The following is a 24,027-nucleotide window of genomic DNA, read 5'->3' as shown; positions in this document are numbered from 1 at the left end:
CCTCAGATGCCACCATGAACCACCCAGGACCCCTCCCCAAGATGCCATCCCCCTGACCCACCATGGCTGAGACCACCCTGGCTACCATTACGGGGTCTCCTCGGGCGCTGTGGGGCATCCCCCTCTGGTCCAAGACGTAGAGGGAGGCATCCAGGACCCCAGGCTCAAACTGGAGGACAAGGGAGGGGGTTTTGGGGTCCCAGCAGCAGCAGAAGGCCCCGGGGAGGCCACCCAGGGGTGGGTTTTGGGTGGATTTGAGGCGGTTTCGGGTGCCACCTGTCCGTAGTTCCAGCAGCACTCCGCGATCTGCTCTTCGGTGCCGTAGAAGATCGTGCTGCGGTCGTTCAGGACGTACTTGGCCAGGCCAGAGGTGTCCTCCATGCAGACCTGGTCCTCTAGGGCGGGGCACAGGCAGGGGAGGGGCAGGTTTGGGGGCAAAAAGAGGGAGGACAGGAGAAGTGGGAGCCAAGTTGGGCCAAAATGGGAGGAATTTGGCCCAAATTGAGCCAAAATGAGAGGCATTTGGCCCAAAATGGGAGGAATTTGAGCCCAAATTGGGCCCCAAATGGGAGGCATTTGGCCCAAAATTGGGGGAATTTGAGCCAAAATTGGGCCCAAAATTGGCCCAGAATTGGAGGAATTTGACCCAAAATTGGGCCCAACATTGGAGGAATTTGACCCAAATTTGACCCAAAATTGACCCAGAATTGGTGGAATTTGCCCCCAAATTGGCAGAATTTGCCCCCAATTGACCCAAAATTGGTGGAATTTGGCCCAAAATGACCCAAAATTGGAATTTAAGCCAAATTGTAAAAGCCTTCAAGCAGAGCCAAACTTGGACAAATTCGACCCAAACTAAGCCAAAATTGGAGGAATTTGACCCAGATTGCAAAGCCAAGGAAAAACATCAATCAAAACTGAGCCAAAATTGGGCAAATTTGACCCAAATGGTAAAAACTTTGACCAGGTTGAGCTTGAACCTGTCAAATTTGAGCCCAAATTGGAGAAGTTTGTCCCCAGTGGAGTCAAATTCGGAGAGATTTGCCCTGAACTGAGCCAAAATGGGACAGATTTGACCCAAATCTCCCTCTTCCCCCTGATGGCCTCAAGTCTTTTTCCCCCCAAACCTCTCCTTTTCTCCCCAAATCTCCCTTTTTCCCCCCAAATCCCTCTCTCCCCCGTTGCCGCCCACCCCCTGCGCCGCGCTGCCCCCACCTGGACACCAGGGGTTGAACAGCAGGATGAAGTTGTTGCCCTCCAGGAAGGGAGCTGCGAAGTCTCCCTCGGGGGTCCTGGTCTTGACGTTCAGCCGGTAGCGGCAAATGGGGGCCTGGGGCGGGGCCGTCAGCTCCACCTCCAGGGTGGGGCCTGGCTGGGGCTCCTTCCCTTCCCCCACCTTCCCCTCCGCTGCTCACCAGATCGCTGCAGGAACAGACAAGACTGCCAGCTAAGAGAAGGTTTGCTTCTATAAAAGGGGTAACTCCGTAAGGCGCGAGGGGACGCCCTGCGCGGGAGAGAGGCATTTATTGCACCCCTAGGTAAAAGAGCTCTTGGGTTGGGACCAGGGGGGTCCCAAAGGGAACTATAAGCATTGTTTATATATTATGAACATTGTTTGTAGTGTGGGACCAGGGGGGTCCCAAAGGGAACTACAAGTATCGTTTAAGTGTGCGAGGGGCCAAGAGGGTCCCTAAAGAACAAAGTATTAGAAATACTGTTTAGGTTTTGAATGTGTGGCTGAGTGTGTGTGGCCAATACCTGTGTAAGGACCGGTCATTATTGTTGTAATTGTATTTGTATTTGTTTTGTGTTCTGTGTGCTGTAAAAAGACAGTACTGTGTTGTATTGTGTAAAACGGGAGGGAGACAAAGTAGTGAGATCCCAGGACATAGCCCACTTGGTTGTATAATTGCCCACTGGGGGGAAATTGGAGGCCCCCCATGAGGGTCAACAAATCAAGAGACTCTAATTAAGTATTGTACCCGGTGGTGGCCATTATATAAATTAGACGGTGGAGAGAAATGGCCTGGAAATGGGAGTCTGGAGTATGATACCTTACTGCAATTGATGTTGTTTTTAAGAAGAGAAAAGAAATGGGATGAGGCAATATATGCTGACATGTTTTTCTATCTCTGAGAGCATCCGGAGTTTCAAAGGGACTGTGGTATCAGAGCTCACTCTGATCCAATGGTTTTGGCCCTGGAAAAAGCATACAAGGCCAAGAATAAGAGGCAGACAAGATTGAAAAGGTGTTGCTCTGCGTGTAGCATAGGGCAGAGGTGTCTTAAACTTGAGGAATTAAAAGACCTGCCTGAATTTTATCAATCTCCAGGAAAATTGCAAGGGGTAGTGACAGAGAGTTCAGAAAATAATGCAGGAAGTTCTGGGAGTGGCAGCAATTCGGAGAGTGACACCGGAGTCAGTTCCCAGAGCTATGCTCAGGGAAGCCCAGTGGCAAGAAGGACCCGAGGACAGCAAGCAAATGCCCCGGCTTCCCAGGCACTCATTCAAGCCCCCCTGCGACAAGCAGTAGGGCCTGAGGGGGACCCAGTCTGGACTAAGGTGCCTTTTACAAGTCATGATTTGGATAGTTGGAGAGAAAAGGCTAAAAATTATCGTCACGATCCCACAGGCACGGCTACACATTTCCGATTCATGATCAGGCAGCACAATCCAGACTGGGACGATATCCAGTTACTATTAGAATAAATGACTGAAACAGAGAAACAATTAGTTGAAAAACATGGATTGGAGCTAGCAACAGAAAGAATTCAAACCCGGGGCGGGGGGGGGGGGGGGGCAAACATTGGAGACGTATTTCCACTCCAAAATCCGGAATGGAATACGAACAATGCCCTGCAAAGGGCTAGATTGGAGGAATACCGGGAGTTCGTAGCCAGGGGAATAGAAAAAGCCATTCCGAAAACAATTAACTGGTCTGTGTTATACTCGGTCAGACAAGGGCCTGGTGAATCACCCTCGGAATTCTTAGATAAGCTGAGGGAAGTCATGAGGAAAAACACCTCTCTTGACCCCGGATCAGAAGCAGGTATACAACAACTGGTATCACTATTTATTGGGCAATCTGCTAGTGATATCAGAAAGAAGTTGCAAAAGTTGTCACCCCCGCAGGGAAGGGATTTAGAGGCACTTTCGGATGTAGCATGGAGAGTATTCTCCAACAGGGAAGAAGAAAATAGGAGAAAAGAGAAGAGAATGTTGGTAGCAGCGTTACAGGAAAGTAAGGAGACTAAAGGGACTAACAGAGTACGGTTGGAAAAAGATCAGTGTGCGATCTGCAAAAAGAAGGGACACTGGAAAAGAGAATGTCCAGAGAGGAAAAGGAAAAATAGAATTCAGGCACAACTAGAAGAGGATGACTAGGGAGGACCGGAGGAGACTATAAATACCCTAGCAGATCCTCTGGTTATAATGAAGCTAGGGGAACAAGAAAATAAACTGGAATTCTTAGTGGACACCGGAGCAACCTTTTCAGTCTTAACTCAAGCACTGCTGCCTTTGGATGAGAGCTATGTTTCTGTGGTAGGGGCTACAGGTCAAACTGAGAAGGCATATTTTTTTAAACCTCTTAAATATAAATATGGTAAAACATGGGGCTTACATAAATTTTTATATATGCCAAATGCCCCAAAGTCATTGCTGGGGAGGGATTTGTTGGAAGCATTGGGAGCTGAAATTGAATTTAACAAGGGGAAGGTAGAATTCAGAGTAAGGGAGGAACAGTTGATTGAGGTTTTAAGTCTTGCATTAATGAGCCCTCGACAAGAGAAAAACAGAATAAGAGAAAGCATGAAAGATCAAGTATATCCTGGAGTCTGGGACACTGAGCAGCCTGGAAGGGCTAAAAATGCCCTACCTGTGATAATAGATCTTAAGCCTGGAGCTCAACCAGTTAGATTAAAACAATATCCTTTAAGGAAAGAAGATAGGGAAGGAGTTTTGCCTATTGTAGAAAAATTCTTAAAGTATGGGCTGCTAACAGAGTGTGAATCAGCTTACAATGCTCCAGTTTTACCTGTAAGGAAACCAGCTGGAGGGTATCGGTTAGTGCGGGACCAAAGGGCTATAAATAAAATAACAAAGGATATCCATCCTGTGGTGGCAAACCCATACACCCTCTTGACTCAATTAAGAACAGAATTAGAATGGTTTACCGTCTCGGATCTAAAAGATGCCTTTTTCTGTTTACCCCTGGCCCCCGAGAGCCAGCCACTGTTTGCCTTTGAATGGGAGAACCCAGAAACTAACCGAAAGTGTCAATTAACTTGGACAGTCTTGCCTCAAGGATTTAAGAACAGTCCTACTATCTTTGGAAATCAGCTTGCAAAAGAATTAGAAAAGTGGAACAAGCCAGAAGGCAATGGAGTTCTGCTACAGTATGTAGATGACATCCTGCTGGCCACCAAGACCAGGACGGATTGTGAAAGGTGGACTGTGAGTATGCTGAATTTCCTGGGACTGAATGGGTATCGAGTTTCCCCACAGAAGGCCCAAATAGTACAGCAGCAAGTAACCTACTTGGGATAGGAATTAACAGCAGGACAACGAGTGCTGGGCCCCGAAAGAAAGGAGGCCATCTGTTCTATCCCCCTGCCAAACACAGTAAAGGCACTCCGAACCTTTTTGGGAATGACAGGGTGGTGCCGGTGGTGGATTTATAATTATGGCCTGCTTGTGAAACCCCTCTATGAATTATTGAAAGAGACTGATAAGGACTTGCAATGGAATGGGGAAGCTGAACAAGCTTTCCATACCTTAAAGGAGGAATTGATGAGGGCACCAGCACTAGGCCTACCTGATGTCACTAAGCCTTTTTTGTTGTATTCCCATGAAAGCCAAGGGATAGCACTCGGAGTCCTAGCACAAACCTTAGGACCCTACCGAAGGGCAGTGGCATACCTCTCTAAACAACTGGATGAGGTAAGCAAGGGATGGCCAGGATGCCTGAGGGCCGTGGCAGCAGTTGCAATTAACATTCAAGAGTCTCGCAAATTCACGATGGGGCAGAAGATCACGGTCCTGGTATCACACACCATCTCTGCTGTTCTAGAAGCCAAGGGCGGACACTGGCTGTCTCCACAACGATTTCTTAAATACCAAGCCATCCTAGTGGAGCAGGATGATGTAGAAATTAAAGTTGCTAACTTTGTCGATCCAGCCTCTTTCCTCCAGGGCGGTGATGGAGAACCAGTTATTCACGATTGTTTGGAAACAATTGAGGCCACTTATTCCAGCAGACCTGACCTGAAGGAAGAACCCCTGGAAAAGGCAGACCATAACTGGTACACTGATGGAAGCAGTTTTGTGACTCAGGGAGAAAGAAAAGCTGGGTACGCTGTAACTACAGCAGAAGAGGTAATCGAGGCAGAAGCCCTACCAAGTAACACCTCCGCTCAAAAGGCAGAGATAATAGCACTCACCAGAGCCCTTGAGCTTTCCCCAGCGAAAAGTGCAAACCTACGGATTGACTCCAAGTATGCCTTTGGGGTGGTACATGCCCATGGAGCCATTTGGAAGGAAAGAGGACTGTTGACATCTCAAGGAAAAGGTATTAAGCATGCAGAAGAAATACTGAGGCTGCTAGAAGCAGTGCAGAAGCCAAGCAAAGTAGCCATAATGCACTGCAAAGCACACCAAAAAGGGAATACTGGTCAGGAAAGAGGCAACAGACTGGCAGATGAAACAGCAAAAAGGGTGGCCAGGAAGGGGAGGAAGGTGTCAGAGTTTGTTTTGATCCCAGATGGTAAACTGTCAATTGAGCAAAAAGAGCCAGAACCTGTGTACAGCACAGAGGATCAGAAATTAATCAAAGACCTTTCAGGGAATAGGATAGGAAAGGGCTGGGCCAGGACACCGGATGGGAAATTAATCATTCCCACTAACCTTCTCTGGGCTTTTGTTCAGATGGAACATGCAAAGACTCACTGGGGAGCAGAAGCCCTGTATTGAAAATTGGTTCAGGAGTGTATAGCATGGAAGTTATACACCACAGTAGAACAGGTAACCCGGCACTGTGAGGTGTGTCTTAAGGCTAACCCCAAAGTAAGAAGAGGAGTTAGACTGGGACAAATTAGCAAAGGAAATTATCCAGGACAACAATGGCAAATTGATTTTACTGAACTCCCAAGAAAGGGGGGATACAGGTACCTGTTGGTACTCACTGACACCTTCTCTGGTTGGCCAGAAGCATTTCCCTGCCACACAAACAAAGCACGAGAGGTTACTAAGGCAGTGTTACAAGAGATAATACCTTGTTTTGGGGTACCTGCTGCTATTTCCTCAGACAGGGGACCTCATTTTGTGGCCAACGTGGTACAGCAGGTGAGCAAAATTTTAGGGATTGATTGGAAACTCCACACCCCCTACAATCCACATTCGAGTGGGCAAGTGGAGAAAATGAACCACTTAATCAAAAATCAGATAGTAAAAATTGGACAGGAAGCAAACCTGCCTTGGCCACAAGCATTACCAATTGCCCTGTTGCGAATTCGAACTAAGCAAAGAATAAAGGAAGGGTTGAGCCCATTTGAAATCCTGTTTGGAAGACCTTATGTAGTAGGCACTATGGACCCTTCTGAAGCAGGGCAATTTAGAGAGGAAATGTTGAACAAGCATGTTCAGCAAGTTTATGAGAACCTGAGCATTGTCAACAAACAGGTGATTGGAACCAATGTGAGAGGGTTAGACAGACCAGTCCATGATGTGGAACCTGGAGATTATGTCTATATCAGATCTCTTTCAGAGAACCCTCTGGAGCCCAAGTGGACTGGACCATACCAGGTGTTACTGACATCCTTCACAGCCATCAAAATCAAGGAACAAGCTGCTTGGATTCACCACACCAGAGTCAAGAAGACCTCAGCGAGAGAATGGAAACTCGAATCCCAGGGGCCCCTGAAGCTCAAGTTGTATCAATAATTGTGATTTGTTTGTTGATTGATACTATTGAGGGATGGGAAGGAAATATGTACTTAAATGTTAGTCAAGAATTGGCTTTGCAAACTAATCTCTCTAACTGTTGGATATGCACTGAACTTCCTCGAGGCCAAATGAGGACCCCTTTATTTGGGGTAGCCTCAATGAATTGGACTTGGGGGCCATCACACTGGGTGACTACATCTGATAGTAACTTCCACAATTGCCAGCATGGGAAAGATAGCTCAGAAAGCCTGGGTCCAAAGTTTGACTTACTAATTGTAGAACCTTCACCAACCCTTTTTGTAGAAAGCAATGAAAATAGTGAAAATAAGGTAGGATGGCGAAACTTAACAGGGTTGGGCTGCAGCTGGAATTACTCTTCCCCTGGAGAAGTCTCAGGTGCCAGTCCATGGGTTCAGGGAAATGGCTGTACCTGTTCTAAAGAAAACAGGCTGGATGTTGTAGGGGCTGGTGTAGCCCTATTAAGTCAAATTAGTTGCTTACTCCCTTATGGATAGGGGTGGTTATGTGGAGATGGGTATGCCAGAAAAAGCTTACCCCCAAAATGGACAGGAGTTTGCACTGCAGGTTACTTAACCCCACAACTCACTGTCCATCATGAGATCCTGCCTAGAGGATATTGGAGAACTCTTTGGAGAAGACACAGAAGGACAGCAAATCCCCTTGTCAGATACAACACTGGATATCACAGTTTTGTTCGAGCATTGATCCCTGCACTAGGCGTTGCACAACTTGAAAAAGCAATAGTAAATATATCAGCTCCAATGGCAATCATTGCTAATTCAGCAGCTGATGCGGTGCAGAATCTGCAGGTGGAAGTTAAGTCTGTGAGCAGTGTGTCACTGCAAAACAGGCTGGCTTTGGATATCATTACAGCTGAAATGGGAGGGGTGTGCACCTTGATAAACACCACTTGTTGCACCTAGGTAGATAAGTCAGGACAAATTAAAACTGATGTACAAAATATATGGGAACAGGGGAAAGTATTACATGAGGTGAGCAAGGATGATACGTCATATGGATTATCAGATCTCTGGGAAGAGTTAACCTCATGGATGCCCAATATGCTCTGGCTTAAACAGCTGTTGCTGGGAATTGTAATGATTATTTTATTAATAATATTATTGTTAGTTTTGGTTAAGATAATTATGTGTGCTGGAAAGAGTAGCATAGAATCCTACCAGAAGTATAAAAATTATAAACTTAGGCATGAGCTGGAAACAGGACATTATTTGAAGAAAATATAGTATAGGAATATACTCTTGGCTCTAAGAAAGGGGGAATTGATGAACAGAAAATTCTCATCAACAGAATAACCAACTAGATAGGAATTTTCCTCGTTAGCTGAATGCTGGAATGCAGGGAGGGGGAGAGGAGTTGGCAGACAGCCTCTGCATAGATAAGGAATAGCAGGATTTTTCAGTGATTTACTTCTGTTAGTCCTAGACAAGATGGTTTGTGTATTAGATAATGGACACCTGGACTTTTCTGCAAAATGTTGACATACCTCTGTCATGACAAATAGACAACTTTTTGTATAAAGGTTTGCCCAAAACTGTCTGAAGACACACAGGCCTTTTGAAATGATTCTATCTGTGTCCGGCCCTGAAATAGAAGCATAATACAAGAAACTTGCTGAGTCTCTTGTGTACCTTTCTCTATGTCAGAGTGGGTTTGTATGTGTTTTCATTCATCCACAAAATTTACAGTATTTTTGACTTAGAGAAAGGTACACAAGAGACTCAGCAACTTTCTTGTATTATGCTTCTATTTCAGCACCGGACACAGGTAGAGTAACTTCAAAAGACCTGTGTATCTTCAGACAGTTTTGGGCAAACTTTTATACAAAAAGTTATGTTTGTCATGCCAGGGGTATGTCAATATTTTGCAGACAAGTCCAGATGCTTCCTATCTATACAAAGGTTATCTATCTAAAAATAGCAGAAGTATACATATCATCCAGGTGTCCATTATCTTATACAAAAACCATCTTGTCTAGGACTAGCAGAAGTAAGTCACTGAAAAATCCTGCTATTCCTTATCAATGCAAAGGCTGCCAACTCCTCTCCCCTTCCCTGCATTCCAGCATTTCAGCTAACGAGGAAAATTCTTACCTACTCGGTTATTCTGTTAATGACAATTTTCTGTTCATCATCTTCTTTATGTCTGCTTACTCACATTGTCTTCCCCTTGGCATCATCCATCTTTATTGTTTTCATCTTGGTAAATATACCTACAACTTGTGCAGGTATTTCTTTAAATGTAAGAAAATTGCTGGTTTGTCTTAGAGCCTAGTGAAAGCGAAGTATATTTAATAAAGTAATTTAAAAATAAGAGTATATCGGTTTCATGTTAGCATACTAATACAAAGGTATTCTTTTGTCATACTTTAGACTGGGTTTAAGTGGCGTTTTCACTTTATGTATAAACTTGGCGTTCATGTTAACAGCATAAGGTCACACAATCACACATAGTATCAGATCTACGATGCATCCACGGGGATGGACAAGGCTCTAACAACTAGAAAAAACAGGCGCTGATACAGACCAAACGCAGCAGCTTTTATTTACTATTCAGCGGAAGCTAACTATGGAAAGCTACGCATACTAACTGCGGCTATTTCATGTTACTGCTAGCGGTACCGTACGCTCATGGCGCACAGCGCGGAAGCTCCGGCACCAGAACCAGCCGCTCCGCGTGAGGAGACGCGCCACCGGAGCATACGGCCCGCGCGGAGGCGCTGCAGGGAGCCACGCGGCACAACGGCGGTAAGAAGCACCCGCGAGCCAGCGTGCCGAGGGACCGCGGACACGCACCGCCCAGCGCAGCCACCGCCCCTTTCCCCTCTGCCCCGTCAACCGGAAACGAGGAACCGGCAGCCCCGCTCGCGCAGGCGCCTTGGGCAGCTGACGGGGCAGGGGCAGGGGCCGCCGCAATGGTGTACATCTCTAACGGTGAGGGACCGCTGGCGGGAGGGTCGCGCCCTGTGCCCGCAGTGGGGCGGCGGGGGGACAGGCAGGAGCCAGGACAGCGAGCTAGGAGGGCATCGGGCCTGCACTGGGCAGGGTGGTGCCTACGTTGGCCGGGACGCTCCCCTGAGCCAGCAGTACGGCTGCCTGCTGCCACTGCCCTATCAACGCCACATCCACGCCCTTCTCTGCGGCCTGGGCTTGAGCCTTACGTGCTCCCAAACATTTTTAGGGACTTTGAAATATCTTAAGTGTGTGCTGCCGACATCAGGATCATAACAGAGAAGCGGCTTAACCACTTAGAGGGAAACCAGAGATTGCACTGGTGGTTTTCCATAGGTTTACCCGAACATAGCATCTGGTGATGGTGATCGATTATTTGACGTACTTGGAAAATATCCTGTAGCGAATTAACCTCATTGCCCAGGAAGCAGGATCTCTCCGTGCCGTTTACAACTTCTAGACTCAGCAGATACGTTTTTGTGTTACGTACTGCACACTGTCAAACACTAAACATCATAGGATGTTTTATATCTTGATGTGTTACAGGACAAGTGTTGGATAGCCAGAGTCGGGCTCCTTGGCGCTTGTCATCTATAACAGATTTCTTCTGGTCGATAGCAGATTTTGTGGTTCTGTTGTAAGTAGAAATTAATTCTTTTAATGAGCTTTATTCTAGATTTGCCTAGGTGGAAACTACTCATTGCTGTTAGTAACACAACAGTAAAAATGTTCATTTACTCTCTAGTATTCCATCTCTACTGTCCCCAAAACACATAGGAAAGCTTTTCTGTGAATGTGAGGCTTTGGTTATTAAACACTATACCATGTTTAATAAAAAGAAAAGTGATGCTAACTTACAGTCAAATTAGTTTAACTTCTGTTAAACAGCTATTTTCTAATAGCTGATCAAATGAGAGATTATTTGGAGAATTTCTACTGATGAGAATAGATTCTGGCTTTGGATAAGTAATCACACAGTATTAATCACAAATTTATGACCACAGGTCAGAGACAGTTAAGAAACAAAAAGTTATAAAATGCATCTTGAAATATATCTAAAAGGTGTATTCAGCAGGCCTTCATTGTTTCAGTTACATGTTTATATATGATACATTTCTGGCATATCAGAAAACTATCATGGCTTGAGCCTCACTGTAATTTGGAATTAATTCAGATTTTAGATTCATACATAGGAAAATACTTATTAAACAACAACAATCTTGAGAAGATAGACTGTTAATTCCTAGACACTACTTAACTGTTCTTCAGGCCTTTTCTTATCTCACATAAACTATACCCAGCAATCGATTCACCTAACTCCTGTTTGTTGGTTTTTTGTTTTCAGTTTCCAGAGTATTATTCAACCAGATTTGAGAAGAAGAGGCTACACATCTTCCTCCTATTCAAGATACAATGATGGAAGAGGGTATTTTTTTATATTCACACTATTTCAGAATCTTTTTCCTCTCTCAGCAAAATGACAGTGTATTCAGATGATAATTTTGATTTGCAGTGAATCAAGTCATTTGGTCTGAAACATGTTGGTAACATACAGCTTTGGATAGCTGCAATAACAGTCTCATCTAACTCTCACTGAAGCCATTTTTCAAGCCTAATAGACAATATGAGTCTTCATTGCATTTCATTGTACTTAGCATTGGTTTACATTACATCAGTCATTTCATGTATATTACTTACACATAGAGCAAACCACTTAGTTATACAGATACCATTTCTATAAACACTTCAGTTACCATGTTTCTTATTCATAGCTTGCCTGACTTGTAGGATTGTCTTAAAGCTCCAGTTAGCTGTAGCTCTGAGATAGGACTAATTACAGCAGTTTGCATAAGTTTTGTGAAAGTGGGGCTGGGAATTTTGGGTGGGGTTTTTTTTGGTTGGTTAATTTTTTTTTGGGGGAGAGTGACAACAGAGATTGGAGTCAATACAGCTGACCAATATGATCGAGTATCGATCCTTTATTGTTCCAGTATTGCAGGCCTATGGCACAGGCCTATGGTGAGAGTATAGCACAGTAAAGCATGGAAGAAGGGATAGGAAAGGCCGAAGTGCATAGCAAGGGAACTTCTGCAACTTATATAAACTGGGAGTGCCTTGTTGGCATGGACTCACTGGTTCCCTATGAGCAACCACACATCACACTATTATAGACTATTGGTCCAACTACTGATGACACGTGAGGTTTGTTGATGCAGGTGCATGTCCTGTTGTCCCAAGATAACTCTCTTTGTTTATAGCTACCAGTGCCTTGGTTTAGTTACATGCTGCAGGCACAGCACCGTTTGGTACACTGCTAGCTGGCTCTGCACTTATGCTGAGCATGGCCTACCACCATGTCAGGCTCTAGGCCTGCACTGCCAGATTGCTCACACTGCTCATTGCTGGCATTGCCACAGGAGAGGGTGAGGGTTGGTTGGGGGTTTTGTGGCGTTTTTCCTTTTTTTACAGCTGGCCACATGAAACCAAAATAAATTGTCCAGAGGTTTTAACTTTCTAATTACTATAATATAGAGATAGTGGTATTATTAGATTTCTAGCTTAACAGTTCGATGTCAGTTGAGTAGATGTTGTTTTCCTTGCTTTCTTTTCAGGCCTCCAGCACAACCTCGACGTAGGATGGGTCAAATAAATCACTGGGGTGGAGGCCCCAGTCCACCACCAATGGCTGGAGGTGGATGAGGAAGGTAACTCCAAATATGCTGTATCCTGCTTTGAACTTTTCTTAATTAAATAACATGGAATGTTTCATCCTCCTTTTGCCAAAGTTATCAAAGCAGGAAGAGAATCAAAGTGATTAGATCCGTCAGTTAGGGGGCAAAAAAATTGAAAGGGGGTATTGAAAGGTTTTGGCGCAGAAGTAATGAGCTTTTCCTTTTAACTGCATAGAATTGGATATGCCAAATACAGCAAAGATGTTTTAATAGAACTGATAAAAAAAGATTTAACTTTTCAGGGGGTTTGGCTACTAAAATCCTGTCAAGAATGGCTGAAACTTTGCATTTCTAACAGTTCTTACATGACACATGAGGATTTTTGTTTAGATATTTCTCAGTAGAAGGAATTCAATAATGTTGGTAAAAGACTATTAGAAATTTTTTTTTCCCTGTTACAGTGATACAGCTATGCAAATCTTGAATTCTAGTGCAAGAAAAATAAGGATTGCTTAGAATGGGACAAAAATGATTAAAAAGGCCTGATTTCTTAATTTCTCTCAGCTGCCTGAGTTCAAATTGTTTTATTAGTTTGCATGGTAAAAGTTTCACCTAACACTGAATATAATATAGTGTAATGTACTTCTAAGTAAACAATTCTCTTTCAAGAGTCACTCTCCCTTGTTACTGTAACAAAAGTTATAAGAAATAAAATGCATGTTATTAATGTATTTGGGGGGGGAAACAAAAGTTCCTATTCCAATAATAAGTATATACATTGGTGCTTCAGTTCCCTAAAAAAAAAAATAAGGTTGCAGATTTTCTGTTTGGTTAGTTGGTTTTGTTTGTATGGCGTTCAACTTTTTGCCTAGACATGAAACTAGCAAAGGCTGTGAGGAAGACTTTAGGGTAACAACAGCAATGTGTAACCTACTCAGAAACAAGAGTTCTGAGCCTTTAATTATTTAAAAATATGATTGCTTATAATTTAGTTACCTGCATAACTGTACTGTACAAATAAAGACCTTCTCTTCAAATGTACCATAATTTATCTTTTAGGTAAATGCCTGCTGAAGAGGCAGGCAAAAGCATACACATTTGCAAGATGAAAGGAAAGAAGAGTTTAGTGGTGGACCAAATGAATGTGGATGTTGTGAATGTGTATGCCTAACTGGAAATTGTTCTGTGAAGTAAGCAGATTAATGAAGTTGTCCTGGGAACTCCTTCTTCAAGGATCCAGTGTAACTGAGCCACAGTTTCATTAAATACATGTTTACTGTCTAAAGTCTTTGTACAATTTCTGAACACTTTACTGTAGTTAAAGTAATAAGTAAATTATGTTTGGCTTGTCACAAGGCTGGTTCTCATCATTTTTAGAGATAAAATACAACACAAAACCAACTGTCTTAAGTACAGTAAGCCCTTTTCTACTCAAATGAGGGAGGACACATTTAAAGCAGTCCATCAAAAGTCAAACTCAAAGCAGTGCTTCCTAAGAGGTTTTACATTTATGTCAGTACTAACATTCTGTAATTTGCTGTATTTTTATCATGATACTCTAAATGCAATTTAGAAATAACTGTTCTACAATCTCTGCCCTTTACAAACTCACTTCCTCAAGGCCCATAATATATTTTATAACGTGCCTGTTTTATAAGCAGCTCTTGAAAACAGCTCTTACTTAAAACTCTAATCTCCTTAGCAGGAAATAGTAACAACCAGCACGGCGTCTTTGTTAACATAAGCATCTACTGATTAGCCGACTTCTGCCAGCTAGTTATGGTGAAATCCCCCCTCTGCTGGTTCTCTCACTGCATGTACCCAACACAAAGTTAACCATCTTGCTGAGTAACAGCAGCCTTAAGTCTAATAAAGGTATCTCCCGCAGTTCTACTGAAATACCACATCTCTGCAGTTTTATCATAAAAGGAACTTCCCGCCCCCAGATTAGGTGTGCCATCGTTAGTGCTTCACAGTGCTTCACGCACGGAGCAGTTGTACTATGGTATTTTTATAGGCAACATTTGTAAGGTGCTCCGAGGGCTGCATTACGGTTCCTCCAGTCCTACCTGCACTAACAACCCAGCTGGCGGAGTTTGACTGCTGCCAGACAACCCCCGCAGGGGTGCAGGGTTTCGACTGAGCGCTGCTCGTCCCCACAGGCGTTGTCGCTCAGCTGCGAGCGGAGCCAAGGGTGCCCGGGTCAGGCGCCGCTGAAAGGAAAACCGAGACAGCGAGCCAGCTTCCTCCGAGCCTGCCACGGTACCTGCCTGAGGGGCGGCGCCGCGCCCGGGCCCGCCCGCTTCCGCCCCGCGCGAACGCCGGACCCGACGCCTCTCGGCGGCTGTAGGAGCGGCTTCCGCCTGGCGCTGCTCGCACGGCCTAGAGTATGACCCAGGCGGAGAAGGGAGAGGCGGAGAACGGAAAGGACAAGGAGCGCGACCGGGAACGCGAGCAGCGTGGCGTCAAGCGTCCCATCGTCCCCGCCGCCGTGCCCGAGTCCCTGCAGGAGGTGAGGCCCGGCCGTCGGGGGAAGCGGGGAGAAACAGGGCCACGACGGCTCCTACAGGCAGCATTTTCTTCCGGCTGTCCTGGCGGCTGCGCTGGAGCGGAAGGGGGCCGGGCTCGGCCTTTTAAAGGCCTGGGCTCGGGGAGGTGCCGGGCGGGGCGGCTCCAGGTGGGGCCAGCGGCTCATTGCCCTGCGCCCTGTGGTGCTTTCAGCAAATCCAGAGCAACTTCATCGTGGTGATACATCCTGGCTCGACGACTCTGCGGCTCGGGAGGGCCACGGACACGCTACCCGTGGGCATTCCTCATGTCATCGCGCGGCGGCACAAGCAGCAAGGACAGACGGCCTACAGAGACAGCTGGCTCCTAAGGGAAGGGCTCAATGTAAGCAGCGCTATCTATGCACCAGCGGCACGTCCTCCAAACTTGCTAAATCGGATGTTTTAACGATGTGTTTCTGTTGCAGTTTTCAGTTGTGTAGTGCATAGCTGGCCCTCATGCATTATGTTTTTCTAGAGAGGAATACATACCACACTTTCTTCACTTATGATGTGTTCCTTCCTGAAGTCAGATTTGTGCCAGTCAGTGTTAGGGCTTTTTGTTCACAGTAAGCTAAATCTAATAAATTGCTGGGGGGTTGTATTCATAGAGAAAATGGTTTCAAGTTGTGCCAGGGAAGGTTTAGGCTGGATCTTAGGAAATATTTCTTCATTGAAAGGTTTATCAAATATTGGAATAGTCTGCCCATGGCAGTGGTGGAGTCACTGTCCCTGGTGCTTAGGGACATGGTTTAGTGTTGACACTTCAGTACTGGGTCAAGAGTTAGACTAGATGATTTTTTAGGTCTCTTCTAACTGGATGTATTCTGTGATTATGTGATTTCTTTGCTCTGTGGTGATATCACCCTCAGTATTTCTGTTAAAGAATGTCATCTGTAGAACTAGAATCGGACTGCTCCGTTTGCAAATGCATTCATTACAAGTTGGCTTGTAACTTAATCTTGCCAGTAATTTTAGTTTAACCTGCTAAAAAAATATATGTAATTATCTTATTAATGCTTTGACTCTTTAAAAAAAAAATAATTAAATTTATGTATTGAATTTTAAACTTCACCTTTAAATACTTGAGAGCTATTTAAGCATTTTTGCACCTACTTAATATATCTGTAGTTAAATCGATAACATCCTGAGTTCATCATTCTGAAGTCCAGCAGCTGTTGCAGTCAGTTAAGATTCAAGTTGTCTTATACAAATAGGCACTAAGAATTCTAATATAAAAGTTTCTTTAAAAATAAATATGTCCATCTTACACTGTACAAACCTCTGTCCTTTCTACAGTCTATCAACCACAATAATGATTTCATTGTTTAATAACAGCTTCAGTATTACAAACATGTAGTTGGAAAGTAGAGTGTTTACATTGCATTTTTGTGGGCTTTGTTTAGAAACCTGAAAGTACTGAGCAAAGACAAAATGGCCTTAAAATGGTGGACCAAGCTATATGGTCCAAGAAGATGTCAAATGGTGCAAGGCGTATACCGGTGTCACCTGATCAGGTAACTCATTTTCTGAAGACTTTATTAAATTGCTTTTTCATATAGTCATTTGGTGTGATGCTGTGTTTTAATAGACATAAATAAATCTCCTACATACAGCAAATATGAATAGTGCTATTGTGTAACCTAACTCTGAAGATCTGAGAAAAGGGAGATTTAAAATGCTTCTTTGGGGTGGGGAGGGGTGTTTCTTTTTTCTTTCATGCATATACAGAGTGATTGGTAAAATATTTATCAACAGTGTTTGTTTTGGTTACATTTCAGGCAAGGTCATACAACAGACAGATGCGGCCAGCAATTTTAGATCACAGCTCTGGGGCCAAGTGGACAAACACATCAAATCACCCTGAGTTTTTGGTAGGAGAAGAGGTAAGATTAATTTTCCTGCTGAAATGAGTTCTTGTATTATGTTTTAATGTAGCTATGTAATCAATAGCAGTTTGCTGTACACTAGCATGTACTGAAAGGCATCTACATTTAATCAAACAATATATAAGAACCCATGTACTATCATTCATCAGGTTTCCCTCATTTGCCTAACTAGTGTCCTGGATCCTTTGCTGCTGTAAATCAGTTCCTCTGCAGGGACTAGGTGAGAACTTTGCCCATGTGGTATGATTAAGAGAAAAATCAAGAAATCACTGCTCAGTAATTAGGTATTCATGAGCATCAAAGAATTTCTACATTATTTTAGTTACTAACTCGAGAGAGTGGAAAAATAGACCATTATGTTCAGTAGATGTCCATGAATATGAAAATTCAAACAATTTAAAACATGTATTTAATGCCTTTTTTATATTAATGCTTTGTAATTCAAGCCTTGATGAAAAGAAATCCACTGCATTGCTGCTACATCAGTGTGAATGCTGCTATATGTCTTCTATCTGCTTCTGAAATAGCTTTCTAATACTTATTGCTATATACAGTGTGTAACATCATCTCTTATTTTCAGGCACTGTATGTTAATCCACTAGATTCTTATAATATACATTGGCCTATTAGAAGAGGGCAGCTGAATCTCCACACAGGACCTGGTGGCTCCCTCACTGCAGTGCTAGCAGATCTTGAAGTTATTTGGTCACATGCAATACAAAAATACCTGGAAATACCACTGAAAGACCTAAAGGTGAGCTGTGAACACATTCATGTGGGCTGTATCCACTTCTGTTAGTGTTATTGTAAGCCTCTTACTGGTGGTTGTCTTAATGAATAATTTCTTTCTTCTGGTGAGCATGGTTCCTAAGATTTCACTCGGAATTTTGTGCATGTCTTTAAGACAAAAACTGGTTTAGAACTTCTACCAAGGAAGATTGGAAATTCCATTATAGAAATGTCAGTCTTAGTCTGTTTGGGATTGGTTTTGTTGACTAAAAAGGAGTCAGCTGAGGAATGGGTAGTTAATTCCTGCATAATTTCTACTTCTTGCTAAGACACTTTTTCCCTGTCTGATGTACTTCTAAACATTTTGGTGACTTATGAACTCTTAACCTGGTACTTATTCTGAACTAATGTTTTTAATTATTAAAACCCTTTCCACAATTTTGCTGCTTCTAATAAGTTTTATGTTACATGTTTTCTTCCTTAGCATTAGGTAGTCAAAAATATAAACTTGAGAGCTTTCTTTAATTTACTGTTTTTATCTTCAGTATTACAGATGCATTTTACTAATTCCAGACATCTATAATAAACAACATGTGAAAGAACTGGTAAATATGATCCTAATGAAGATGGGCTTCTCAGGTAAAATCATACATCAGCAAGCAAGTCTTACTTTCAGTAGAATATATATGTAGATATTATTGCTTCCCTTCTGAAAGAATTAAACTTGTGATTCAAACGTGAAGGTGTTTTTTTACAGAGTTAAAGGTGGATTGAAAGGAAAGCACACAGTAAAATTTGAGCTTGTTTTACAACTAACTACTTAAAGAACATAACTCTAATGCCAACAGTAATGATATTTGGTTTAAAAATAGGGAAAAAATGAGGAAAACGCTTCATGTGCACTTGGTAACCAAGACCCTGTGATACTGATTACAAGGAAAATGGAAGTTTGGAGCAAATATCTTCAAACTTGAGCGGGGGAAGACAAAAAAATCTGTAAGCCCCACCTCCCACCTCATCTTCATGAAATACACAAACTTCCAGTGCAGAGTCAGGCTATGGATGGGGTTTAAAAGACATTGAGATGCCCTTTAAATATCAGCAACATGGCTCTGGAGCTTGGCACTAATTGGATTTTTTTTTTCTCATATTGCTAGGAATTGTTGTGCACCAGGAGTCTGTCTGTGCCACTTTTGGAAGTGGTTTAAGCAGTGCATGTATAGTAGATGTAGGAGATCAGAAGACAAGTGTTTGCTGTGTAGAAGATGGCATTTCCCATCGCAACACCAGGTATCTTTCAATATGCAGAATTATTATAACCATGTACTTAGATGCTTACTTAACTTTAAAAACAAGGGTTTTTTTTTACTGTAAGCTGTGTAACAGGGTCATCACGTTACAGTATGAACCTTAACAAATTCTAGCATCTTTAAACAATCTCTGTGCTTCAGGCTGTGCCTCGCATATGGAGGATCTGATGTGTCAAGGTGTTTTTACTGGCTTATGCAACGAGCAGGATTCCCATATAGAGACTGTCAGTTAACTAATAAATTGGATTGCCTGTTGCTTCAGCACTTAAAGGAAACATTTTGTCATCTAGACCAGGTAAGAAGGGAAGGTGGTATATTCTCCCAAGTATTTTTTTGTTTTCCTTTACAGAATGCTACTCTGAGGAACCTTTTGCAGTCTATAGTTGCTTGTAAATGGAATACAATGTAGTGATTTACTCACGAGAACACTGGCAAAAGATGGGGAAGCTTTAGACTTGAAATATTCATAATTTATTTTTCTTCTAGTTGAAAGGAATCTCAACTTGTGGAAAGGTAGTTTGTTCTTACTACTGAAGGAAGCTGATAGTAGTTGCATATTTGCTGGCTTTCAGCTTGAGTCTTGTAAGATTTATCATCACAAACCTTAATTTCAGAGGCTTAGGCATGTAGAAAGATGGTTTGGCATTTTGTGCTACAAGGAAGAGAATAGGTAAATGAAATTTATAGTAGGAACAATTCTGTTACTTTTTGTTATTTCCTATAGTTTATTAAATAGATTATGCAGGTCATTAGAGAGATATAAAAGATACAAAATTTGTTACTTGTTTCTTACCTTAGGATATTTCTGGATTGCAAGACCACGAGTTCCAGATTCGTCATCCAGATTCTCCAGCTCTATTATACCAGTTCCGATTAGGAGATGAGAAATTACAGGTGATGTTTTATGTATTGTTGGAGGGTTTTATAACTAAAGAAATTATATTTAGCATTCAGGCTCAGGGCCTCATTTTATATCTCTCCAGTGCTACAAGATTTATTGGATTGTTCTTAAGATAAACTTGTTGACAGTTTTAAAATTAATTCCTGTATGTGTGGAAGGGCCTAACTGCAAGCACTAGTGGATGCACAAGAGTTCATAATTAGCATTAGCCAGAATGGTTGTACCTTTAACTAAATATAATCATGTTGATCCTTCAAGAGCAAGGAGTGATGGAAGATTTTTACTTTACCATTTAATTTTGTAATTCTTCGACAAACTGCATTTGCATACTTAATTATCATACAGTGCCAGAATGTATAAAGAAATCTGTATGCATGTAAAATTGTACAGCTTGGGGATTTTTTAATTACACAGAGCTGAAGGCACTTAAGCCTTTTACAAAACTATTTGGGGAAAAAAACTGTACTTCATTTTCACTTGTGAGAAGTAAATTATAGTAAATACCAAAAAATAAAATTGTCATAAACCCAAGTCAAATCTCTCATTCTTCAGGCTCCAATGGCTCTGTTTTATCCAGCAACTTTTGGAATTGTTGGACAAAAAATGACAACTCTGCAACACAGGTCACAAGGTGACCCTGAGGATCCTCATGATGAACATTATCTGCTAGCCACACAAAGTAAGCAGGAGCAGGTGTGTAAATGCTCATTTTATTTGTCATTAAGTGTCATTTAATTGGAGAATAAAATTGGGACTCATTAGCTCATCTCTGAAACCAAAGTTTGTTATTTGGGCCAGAAGCACTAAAAAGTAAATTTAGAGTAAAGAATTACAGGTGTCTAGACAAGTCCTTAATTAGAACTGTTTATTTTCAGAGCCTAAGAGGGCTTCATATTATGGCATTGATACATGTGGTAGAGTTCAAAATAAAAGCCTTACTTTGAAAGAGGATTAAAATTAAATAATACATTGCTTAACCTTTCTGTGCAAAAAGGTGGTAAGAAGTACAGTGGAGTTTAGTAAAGTCGTATTTTTCTGTAGCCTGATGAAGATCTTTCTTCATAGTTCACAGTTCATAGTTTCATAGTTCAACTGGTTTTCTCCTTTTTAAGTCCTCAAAAGCTACAGCTGATAGAAAATCTGTGTCGAAGCCTGGTGCGTTTGAGGGAGACTTGAGATGTCAAGCCTCAGACATTTCAGAGAGGATGTACCCACAAGAAGTGGAACTGGGATCTTCCCAGGGTGATTGCATGATCCCTGGCAATGAGTCAGAGGAACCTTTAACTGCACACGTGTCCAGGAAAACAGCAATTTCTCAGTTTGAAGGCAAAGCCTTAGGCCTTGACAAAGCCATTCTCCACAGTATTGACTGCTGCGGTAAGAATTACATTTGTACAGTTCTGTGACATGTCGGTGTGTGTGGATTTGTGCTGACTCCTACATGCTGCCAAAATAGCACACGTGTTCCTAAGTTTTTATTATCTCTAGAGTAGCTGTGCTGTTTCTTACACTTGCATCTTTGTTGAACTTTCCTGAGCTAGTTTGAATCTTCAAGGAACTGAAGAAGAATTTTAAATACAAACACCAGTTTCTATCTGGTTTGACTTGCACTAAATTCTTCATAAAACAAAGACAGGCTGAATTAACTTCAAAAAAAACAAATATTTTTCTATCTATCCATTCATTCCAGCATCTGATGATACAAAAAAGAAGATGTACAGCTCCATCCTAGTAGTGGGAGGAGGCCTTATGTTTCATAAAGCTCAGGAGTTTCTACAACACCGAATTCTCAACAAAATGCCACCTTCCTTTAGAAGAGTCGTTGAAAATGTCGAAGTCATCACAAGACCTAAGGTATACTGTTAATTGATTGTTAATTGCTAAATTGTTAGTAAACTACAATTGGTTAAATCTTCAAAATAGTAAACAAAAATATTTAGTCTTTCAAAACTACAGATTAGTTGCATATCTGAGGAAGACCAGGAGGGCTTTCAGCTCATAACATGGTACTCGCCAGGTATAGGCAGGAAGTTACAGAGGTACAGCAAGAGTGTTACTAGTATTGATTGCTGAAGTGTTTATTAACTAAAGGCAAAAATAAGCAGTTAGTACTGGCCAGTGAAGTTAAACATTCTGCTCAGGAAGAAATTTTGTTAGGGTTTATTGCTATTAAGTTAAAAGAAAGCGTAGCATTAATGCCAAATGGAAATAGCTTTTAATCAGGCAAAAGTTGCAAAATTAACACTTGAGTATTTTTCAGAGCCTTCTTTGCAGGATTTCCATGACATTCCTAGAAGGCATCTTAAAAAAGAGTGACTTTTCTAAACACTTTAAATAGTCTTTCCATATTGTTATCTCACTATTTTTTCCTGAATAATTTTGAAAAACTTCTTTTCTCCTCCCTGAACCTCCTAGATTCTGAGTGCTGAATACTGCTGGAAAAAGTTTAGATGACTGTGCAAATTTACACTAGTGATCACGTACCATCTGTGTTTTGAATTTAGGATATGGATCCCCGCTTAATTGCATGGAAAGGAGGTGCGGTTTTGGCCTGCCTTGATACAACTCAGGAGCTGTGGATATATCAGCGAGAATGGCAGCGTTTTGGTGTCAGAATGTTGCGAGAGCGGGCTGCATTTGTATGGTAATGGGTATGTTTACAGTGGAACATGATCAATGGGGACTTCCTTTCCCCAGGTGGCTCCTTTTCACGGTGCAGATGTATTGATATTCTGCTGAGAGATATTTTTATATTTTGTGAAAACTAACTTCAACTGGGTTTTTTCAAAAAATGGTGCAAAAGTCTTCAGCATTGTTATGCTTCACCTTTTGAATTGCATCCATTGCATTCTATGTACAGAATGTGACAATGTGAGGTATAAAATATTTACATGGCAGATGTTGAGCCAAAATTCATTCTGGATATATGCACACAGAAGCAGTATCTGAAGAGTGCATGTTAAGGGTTTAATGGCTTATTCTGAGTCATACTGTCATGTTACCAGAAGATGGAATTTTTAAATAAGCTATCATCATGGGAAAAACCCAAACTACTCTTTGCTGTTGGTATTTTGCTTATATAATAAATTATATTATTCAGTGGAAAGACTTAAGAACGTGGAAGTGGAGTATTTTTTCTTGCCTTTTCTCATCATCAGAAGCTCTTGCTAGCTTTTCATTATCCATAGTAACTATCCTCTCTTTTCCCTACTTAAAATAATCTAGTATACACTCAAAAGAACTACATGTGTTTTTATACAGCCAGCACTAACCTCAGTCCTGTGGCACAGGCACATTTCTAATCACAAATAATCCTTACTGCTATTTGCTCATTTGGTTGGTTGGTTGTGTTTTTCTTGTAGTGAAGACTCCCACCACCCTCACATCACACCTCAAATCCCTATCTGCAATTATGATCTAGATTAAAATATTAAAACACTTCTAACAATATAGTAACTGCCAAAGATCAATTAATGTAGTTTCTACAAAGCACACAAGAAAGAACTGACTTCCTTTTAATTTTGCTTTTAATTAAGAGTTCCAAAAAAAAGGGTATTTCCACCTAATAATCTTGTCTGAAAGCAATTGACTCATAATCAGGCCCTTCTTCTTATTGTCTGTCTCCCACAAAGACCAGTCAAAACAAGAAAAAAATTAAGTTTTTTGCAAACTATAGTTAATTCAACCTCTTCTAGCTGGACAACATCCAGTAAGTACACAGCAGCAAATTCCTGACCAAGGAAGTCAAACCTTTAAGGGAGGTATAATGAATTTCTGTCTTCTTGTTACTAAGGAGGACACACGCTGGCCTGGTGGACAGGTGTTCTGGAGAACAAGACCCAAGCCGGTGCTTGTCTTTCTGTGGAAACAGAAATCACAAGTTCTACAGTCACCAAGCCACTTAAAACAGCGGCTATCTTTCACTACAACAGTGTAATGAGCTGTCCTTCCAAATTCTGTAATCTAGCCAATAAAGCAGGATTATCAGTGGCTTCTTAGATAACTAATAGTGCCACTTGATCAGCTTGTTTGTTCAGGATATAAACAT

General features: G+C 42.0%; 2 protein-coding genes across 3 annotated transcripts; both read left to right on the top strand.

The window, feature by feature from the left end:
• Positions 1–9,826: 9,826 nt before the first annotated feature.
• On the top strand, positions 9,827–12,641 carry SELENOK (selenoprotein K). Of its 2 annotated transcripts, none has more exons than XM_009910675.2 (4): positions 9,827–9,914; positions 10,479–10,569; positions 11,278–11,358; positions 12,545–12,641. In XM_009910675.2, exons 1-4 carry the CDS (start codon positions 9,896–9,898, stop codon positions 12,639–12,641), a joined length of 288 nt encoding a protein of 95 aa, XP_009908977.2. In that variant the 5' UTR covers positions 9,827–9,895. The 2 variants fall into 2 exon arrangements, with proteins under 2 accessions (XP_009908977.2, XP_054027984.1); XM_054172009.1 differs by having other exon boundaries at positions 12,545–12,632.
• Positions 12,642–14,927: 2,286 nt separating this feature from the next.
• Positions 14,928–23,326, top strand: ACTR8 (actin related protein 8). Its single transcript, XM_054167743.1, has 13 exons — positions 14,928–15,116; positions 15,326–15,496; positions 16,557–16,667; positions 16,932–17,036; positions 17,620–17,793; positions 18,314–18,407; positions 18,926–19,058; positions 19,220–19,373; positions 19,877–19,972; positions 20,532–20,672; positions 21,092–21,356; positions 21,670–21,833; positions 22,484–23,326. Exons 1-13 carry the CDS (start codon positions 14,994–14,996, stop codon positions 22,625–22,627), a joined length of 1,875 nt encoding a protein of 624 aa, XP_054023718.1. The 5' UTR covers positions 14,928–14,993; the 3' UTR covers positions 22,628–23,326.
• The last annotated feature ends 701 nt before the right edge of the window (positions 23,327–24,027 follow it).

The sequence above is a fragment of the Dryobates pubescens genome, chromosome 1, assembly GCF_014839835.1.
Source record: "Dryobates pubescens isolate bDryPub1 chromosome 1, bDryPub1.pri, whole genome shotgun sequence".
Classification (NCBI taxonomy): Eukaryota; Metazoa; Chordata; class Aves; order Piciformes; family Picidae; genus Dryobates; species Dryobates pubescens.
Note: the sequence above shows the minus strand (reverse complement) of the source record. Positions and strands in the feature narration are given on the sequence as shown.

Coding starts and splice junctions, on each gene's coding strand:
- ACTR8 (XM_054167743.1), top strand. CDS start 14,994: ATGACCCAGGCGGAGAAGGGAGAGGCGGAGAACGGAAAGGACAAGGAG. Junction 19,374..19,876: donor CATTTTGTCATCTAGACCAG/GTAAGAAGGGAA, acceptor TTCTTACCTTAG/GATATTTCTGGATTGCAAGA. Junction 19,973..20,531: donor TAGGAGATGAGAAATTACAG/GTGATGTTTTAT, acceptor CTCATTCTTCAG/GCTCCAATGGCTCTGTTTTA.
- SELENOK (XM_054172009.1), top strand. Junction 10,570..11,277: donor GCAGATTTTGTGGTTCTGTT/GTAAGTAGAAAT, acceptor TTTTGTTTTCAG/TTTCCAGAGTATTATTCAAC. Junction 11,359..12,544: donor AGATACAATGATGGAAGAGG/GTATTTTTTTAT, acceptor CTTTCTTTTCAG/GCCTCCAGCACAACCTCGAC.